The sequence below is a fragment of the Peromyscus eremicus genome, chromosome 7 (assembly GCF_949786415.1).
Source record: "Peromyscus eremicus chromosome 7, PerEre_H2_v1, whole genome shotgun sequence".
Classification (NCBI taxonomy): domain Eukaryota; kingdom Metazoa; phylum Chordata; class Mammalia; order Rodentia; family Cricetidae; genus Peromyscus; species Peromyscus eremicus.
In genome coordinates this window covers 39,534,314-39,541,538 of record NC_081422.1, presented here as the reverse complement: position 1 = coordinate 39,541,538, position 7,225 = coordinate 39,534,314, and the positions used below count along the sequence as shown (strand labels likewise).

At 55.5% G+C, this 7,225-nt stretch overlaps 1 protein-coding gene across 1 annotated transcript; it reads right to left on the bottom strand.

The window, feature by feature from the left end:
* Positions 1-1,899: 1,899 nt before the first annotated feature.
* On the bottom strand, positions 1,900-6,034 carry Scn4b (sodium voltage-gated channel beta subunit 4). Its single transcript, XM_059266880.1, has 4 exons — positions 5,867-6,034; positions 4,799-5,027; positions 3,088-3,217; positions 1,900-2,030 (listed from the first exon to the last, which is right to left on the bottom strand). Exons 1-4 carry the CDS (start codon positions 6,020-6,022, stop codon positions 1,937-1,939), a joined length of 609 nt encoding a protein of 202 aa, XP_059122863.1. The 5' UTR covers positions 6,023-6,034; the 3' UTR covers positions 1,900-1,936.
* Positions 6,035-7,225: the final 1,191 nt, after the last annotated feature.

The window sequence follows — 7,225 nt, the reverse complement described above, 5'->3', positions numbered from 1 at the left end:
AGATCAGGAGTTCAAGGCCAGTCTTGGCTATGTAGGAAGTCGGAGGCCAGCCTGGGCTACATGAGACTCTGTCTCAAATAAATGAATAAGAAGCAGGAGAAGGGTAAAGAAGGACAGGAGGAGAGAAGGCAAGGACCTGTGAGCTCCTTGGCTTGGGCAAGAGACACTAGCTATGGCCACAGGCACCCTACAGGCCCTACCGTTCCTTTCACTCCCGCTTCCAATTTGGGGTAAGCCTTCAGCCACTCCTGGGCAGAAGTCTTCACACTCCCTGGAAAGAGGACTGGTCTTCATCTTCCGGGGACCCAAGAGTATCAGAAACCTGGTGAGGAAGAGGGATTTGGGGTGCCCCCTGTTATCACATCTCATATATCACAGGGACCCCCAAAATCAAGCCCATCTGAAGGTCCCACATCTGATACCATCCCATCTCCATGTCAAAGACAAGGATGAGACACCCCACAGGTGTCTCCAAGACTGCCCTCAGCCATAGGGCCATTGTTAACACAACTCCAGCTTCGTGGCCTCCTCCATGACCTCGGGGAGGGGAGCTGGGGACCCCCACCACTGTCACAGCAGACTGTACAATTAAGTCAGGAAGTGTGAGCCAAAGGGAAATGGGGTAAGAACCAGGACTCAGGGAGCTAAGGCACAATCTAGTCCCACACTCGAGGGGTGTGCAAACCGGCTCTGCAGGAAGTAAAGAGGAGGCGAAAGTGCCCTCTCCCTGCTCCTCCTCAACCTCAGGCTGGCAGAGGAGCTGGCCCAGCTGGGCAGAAAGCGACTGGAGAAGCCAAGGGCCTTCTCATCTGGAAACAAGGGTCCCTGAGGCAAAGGCAGGCCCAGGGCTGGGGGTGGAGGGACCTGGGGCAGGGAAAGGTCAGGCATGCTGGAGGGACATCGGAGGAGCAAAGGTACAGGATGGGAGGTCCTAAGAAGCCATCCCTCAAGTATGGTGGCAACACCAGCTGTTTCAAGAGAAGGGGAGAACTGAGCTCCAGGAGTGCCAGGGTGGCATGGTCCAGCCATGCCAAGGACAAGGGCTGTCAGTCGCAGAGGGCTGGGATAGACATTCCAAAGGCTGGGAGGTTGGAGACACCATTCTCCCACCCCTGAAACTCAAAGAGCAAAGCCAGAAAAGATGCCTAAAGCACTCCAGTGTTCCAGGTAGAATGGAGGGCACCCCTCGCCCTCCCCCGCCCACCCCCGCCGGCCCCCGGCCAAGCCTCCCCTGCAGCGGCAGCTCAGAGAGCAAAGACAGGCTAGATAGACTGGGACACGTGAAGGCCAGGGCATCCAGTCCTAGCTGGGGAGTCTTCAGATTCAGAGCAGGAAGCTGGACAGGGAGCTGGGACAGTGTGGGCAGGTATTCCAGGGTGGGGGAAAGAGAAAGTTCCCTCGAAAGGAACTTCCGGAAGCCTGATAGCCTTCAAAGCCCAGCTTGCATCTCAGAACTGGCCCCACCTCCAGCAGACTCCACCCCAGAGTTCTAGCCCATTCCCAACATCTCAAGTGCAAACCCTCCATCCATCTCTGAACCCCAGCTTTGGGAGCAGCCCTCTGATCACCTCAATATCCCGGTGAAGGATCAGAAGAAAATGTGAGGGGAACGTGAGGGTTCACAGGGGTGGGAGGTCTAAAGGAGACCCCATTTTCCCAGGTGCCAGGGACCAGCTCTCCCCCGCTGCTCCAGCCCTTCCTTTCTCTTTCTTCAACCTCTGTAGGCTTCCTTCCCCAGCCAGCCCTTGCCCCTGGGAAGCCCTGGCTGGGGAGGGAATGGTAGCGTAGGCTGGGCGGGACAGGATCAGGTCCTTCCTGCTCAGAAAGACGACAGTTTGGGCCAAGCAGCACACGTCTCGGTTGGTGGGTTCTACACACAGGACTCCAGCATCAGTCAGGAAGTGAGGCTCCCTGCGCTGCTTGGCCCCGCAGGACCTCACACTTTTGTGGGTGGCTTCTCCTCTGCCTTGGAGCCGGGTAGGCCATTCTCTGTGTTGTCATTCCCGGAGGAACTCACGAGACATTCCTTCCTGGAGAGGAGGAAAGGGGGGGGGGGGGGAGAAGCTGGTGAGAGGCACAAGAGATGAAGGGTGGGGGCGTGGCTCCCTGTACCCAGTCCTGTGCCCCCTCCCTGGCCTTTTGTTTTTCGTTCTGTTCCAGGGTAGCCCACCTCATTGCCTGTCTTCCCTAGAGCACAGCTTTTGAACGCCTCTTCCCTTCTAATGACTTTTTCTCGCTCTGACTTTGCAAGATCCCTCACCTGCTGCTGCGTTAAAGCTAGCCTGACGCTGTTCCAGAAAATTCTGTGCCTGGACTCATACCCTCTACACCTGCCCATCTTTCTCCTCCTTCCAGCGGAGGTCTTGAACCCAAGGCCTCACACACGCTAGGCAAGCACTACACCACTTAGCTACATCCCTGACCCTGGATGTCTATTTTGATAACTGAACTTACCCTAAGACCTCCTGGGAGGCCAAGTCACCATTTCAGATTATAGTGTAGTTTAGCTAAAGCTTTGGCTTTTGAAACAAGGCCTCACAGTGTAGACTAGGCTGGCCTTGAACTCAAGGAGAACCTTCTAAGCCTGACTCTCAACTACCGGGGTTGCAGGCATGAGCCACTGTGCTCGGCTGTCAGGCCTTGCTTCTGCCTCTCCCGTTTGAATTCTCAGAATTTTTCATCTCCCCAAAAGCGCCTTTCCATTCTAGAGTCTCTACACATGAACTCACATTTTCTGTGATAAAAGAAAAGAAAGCTAGAGCGGGAAGTCTAACTCAGAAAATAAACAGGCTTCCTAAATCCTACGGTAGGCTTCCGCGCGCGCACGTGCACGCCCGCGCGGTGGAAGAGAGACTGATGGGACAGGGAGAGGAAAGAGGACTGGATGGGGAGGAGCAGATGGAGAGAGGTCAGGAGCAAGCCGGATTGGGGCAAGGGCTGTAGGGATAGCAGAGGACAGCACTGGCATCAGAAGCGGGTGGAGAATGAAGAGACAGAGTTGGCACCGCAGGCTGGCAGGGGCAGGGGTAGGTGGAGGGACAGCACGCCAGGTTGATGGAGCGTGGGAGTGACGGAGAGTCCACTCACTTCTTCTCTCGGGTCTTCTTGAGGATGAAGGTGATGAGCTTCTTCAGCAGCAGGATGCAGACCAGAAGTCCGATGACCCCACCCACCACAGCCAGGATGATGAGCGTCACCGTGTTGTCCACTTCTTCCACTGGAGGAGGGGCAGAGCAGGCAGGGGAGAAACTGTAAAGCCGCCACACACAGTCCGAAACTGGCAGCCCTACCTCCAGGCCATGACCCTCTCAGGTCAGCCAAGACAGGAGAGGCCAGAACACGGTGCCTTTCTGGCTAAGCACACCACGGGGCCTGTTCCCTTCACCCTTCCCAGCACCTCTCCCCACACACTCACTCACACACACATATACACACACACACACACACACACACACACACACACACACACACACACACACACAAGACACACACACGAGTTGGGGAATAAATCAGAATGCGACCCACAGCTCCCAGCTTTAAGTCACAAACTTGCTCCTCAGCTATCTCCGCTTTCTCCCCCACTGCTTTCAGACATTCCCCTCTCTGTCACCGTTCCTAGCCAAGCCTCCCTAGGCACCCTGTGAGCCCCCTGGCTTCCCCTCTTCTTATCTACGCAGCACCAATCTTCATTTAATTGCATCGCTCCCTCAGCTGGGGACGGGGTGTGGGGAGGTGGGCAGGCAAAGCTCCCATCCTGGTCACACTGGACCCTCAGCACCCCGAATCACCTCCATCATGTAAAAGGATGGCTGAAAAACCCTATACATAGACAGGTGCCACCTGGGAGGGGCCACTGAGCTAAAACGAGCCGTCTAACTCAGAGCCTGGCACCCAGAAACACTCGGTCACTGCTGGTCCCCTTCCCTTCTCCTCCTGCCAAGGCCAAGCACAGAGCAGAGTGACAGGGATCTAAACATACAGAAGAGGTGACACTCTTTGCAGATGTCACCCCAGACTCAGGAAAGACTGGCTGGCTGACCTCAGGCTCCGCCCTTGGAATAGCCCAAATTCAACTCCTGCTGGCCCATCTCCAGGGACTCCCTGATATGGTCACGAGGTGGGGGCATGCAGAAGGCATTATCTTCCAGGACCCTCAGCTGCAAGGTGCCCAGTCTAGCTTCTCACCTATTTATCCCCTTTTGCTTCTCTGACCACCTCCATGGAGTAGAGGCGTGTGGCTACCTGGCTGCTTATCTTCAGTCCCTTCGCTGTTTCATTGACCTGCCTGTATCCAGTTCCACCGGGGAAGGACCACACCCCATTCTATCTCTTTGGGAAGCATCTGTACCGCTGCTATCCATCTGGGGCTATCATCTGCTTGTCTGAACTACACACTCCTCAAAAAAAAAAAAAAAGAATACTGTGTACTAGTCACAGCATCCTTTACTACAGCACCTGACGGCCACCCAACACTTGCTAACGCAGTCCACATGGAGAGAGTCTTATGCCGCTGACCACTCCCAACTAGCTCCTCTGGCCTTCACAGCCACCCTGGCAGAAGGCAGCCATATGTCCATTTTATGGACTAGGACATCAGGGCTCAAAGACGGTCAGTGCCATTCCCAAGCCACTCCATAGCTGACTTTTTCTGGCTTCCATATGTAACTCCTGTAACTCTTGCAAGTGTGAAGAGAAAGAAATCAGCAGCATGGCCCATTTTGCCATTTCGATGCCACACTGAGATGGGCACCCCCAGTCCTTCCTACCCTACCACCCTCTACCCCGCCCCACTCCATACATTTATCAACCACTTGGAGGAAAATGGTGGCAGAGTTGTTGAGGTCCTTCTCTTTGGGGTTCCTCACAAAGCAGGTGTATTTGCCCGTGTCACTGAACTCCAGGTCACTCAGCAGGATGGAGATGTTGTTCATCTTCTCCTTCGTGGAGCCCTCCAGGGTAATGCGGTCATCGCCCTTCACCTTCACCTTCGGGTCAGACTTCTCATTCTTCACAATGCCGTCTATGAGCTGGGGCAGGGAAAGATCAGCGTGGTCAAATGTCACCCTCCCTTGAGCGTCAACCCTGTCCGTGCCCAGAAAGACCCTGCATTTTCCTCCGTTCTCTCCGCCAGTGGCCACAGCTCTGCCTGACCTGAATTCTGCCTCTTTCAAGCCTGTGTCCTTAAGGACTCCCTGGAAAACAGCACACCGGCTGCTGTTTTCATAGAAGTCTTTTTTCCTCCCCACAGTGCCTCTGCAAATAGCGTGTGTGTGTGTGTGTGTGTGTGTGTGTGTGTGTGTGTGTGTGTGTGTCTGCATATCCCACCCAGCCTTTACTTACACTATACCCTCTACCCCACTGAACCTTTGTCCTTCAGCCAGGACCTGGATTAATGCCACGGCTCTCTCCCTTGGCACCCTCTAAGGCTGCACTTTTGGGACTTCCCCAGTTACTCTGGGAGAAGAACCCCTGCCAGGCTGCAAAGAACTCCATCCACATCTGTGATCAGCTCACCCTTTCTGGCTCCCTCTCCTGCCCTTCCAAGCACAGCCCTCGGCCACTGCTCTTTCCAACAGTTTCTTCCTCCTGATTGCTAAACTATTAAATCCTCTGCAAATGTACAAGTTGCAAGTTTTCCTCCGGACAGGACAACAAAGTCTAGCCAAAATTACCAACAGACCCCAAATTCTGGCATCACCATGGGAACAATCTTCCTGCCTGGACTCTAAGAGAAAGAGCAACAAAGGGTGGGTTCTTGGGATTCCTCATGGTGGAGCTTATCTCAGAAGGGACCAGAGCCAGGGCTTGAAGGCATTCACCAGTGAGAAACAGACAAGTGGGGGGAGGACATGAGCATCCCACTTACAATCCTGTACGTCTCGGTGTTATTGTAGGACCATCTGAAGTAGAGATTCTCGAAGCCAAAACAGCTGGAGAAGGTGCAGGGCAGCAGGATCGCTGAGCCGTTGATAGCGTAGATGGTGGTAGCCTTCCCCACAGACACCTCCAACGGCAGGGACATAGGGAGCAAGAAGAGACCTGTACAAGGGACACAGCCTCCCTTAATACAACCCCACGGGAAGCTCTTTAAGGGTACTCTCAGGCAGAGCAGAGTGGCTTTGCCAGGCAAAGGGGTCTTTGGCATCCTCAGGAGGGAAGGTGGTTCTCTACAATATCTGCACAGCCTGGGCCTCGCTTTTCTAATATCCACTTGGCCTGAATAGGACTGAATTCTGAGCCTCTTAGTGGCCCGTGTGGTACTCAGAATGACCACGAGGGGTCACCCCAACCCAAGGAAAGGAGGATCTGATGGATTTCCCCTCCCACCCACTCCCACCCCCTGTCCTGGAATCTGAGACTCCATCTGTTCACCTGGGTCGGAAGGCAAGTAAGCACAGACTGGAAACTCCCTTTCACCTGCGGGGGGGGGGGGGGGGGCTTCCCTAGATAGGAGCGCACCCCTGGTGACGTTTGGGAGTTGCGGGTGGGGGCCAGAAAGTGGTCAGGTGGAAAGGCGCGACCACCGCAGTCCCCGCACTGGAGCTAGAGACAGAGAGACACTTTAGGGATGGACATTTGCGTGGCTAGTGAATCCAGTGCCTCTGACCACGCAAGGGGATACCGAAGAGAGAAGGACGATGACCGGCCCGCCGTGATGAAACCGTGGCCGCGGGGGACACAGACTGCTAGAATGAGGACACAGGATGGAGCAGGCAGAGTGCAACTCTCGGACTAGCCCATTCGAACCAATTGGGGGCGTGCTGCAGGGTATGGGACTCTGCGTGGCCAGTCCCCTCCCAAACCTCCCGTGAAGCGCGGCTCCTCCCCATCACCGCACAGTCACTCTCCACACCCTCACCCCAGGAACCACAGTGACATCCCCGCGGCCTCCCAACCCCCTCCACAGGACACCCCTCTAACTTCCACACCCCTTCCATAGGATATCCCTCTGCCTGCCCGGCTCCCCTCGCCCACCCTCCGCGGCCTCCCCCACCCCCCAACACTCCCTCCACAGGACATCCTTCTACCCCCCACACCCCCACTGCAGGACATCCCTCTATCCCCACACCCCCACACCCCCACTGCAAGGCATCCCTCTGCCCCAGGAGAAGTGGCCCTCCCCTTCGCCCACTCCTAAGGGCTCTTAAAGAGTCTAATCCTCCTCCTTCCTGCACATTCCTCCTGGAAAGTCCACTGCCTCAAGGTCGTTTCAGGGAAGACGATT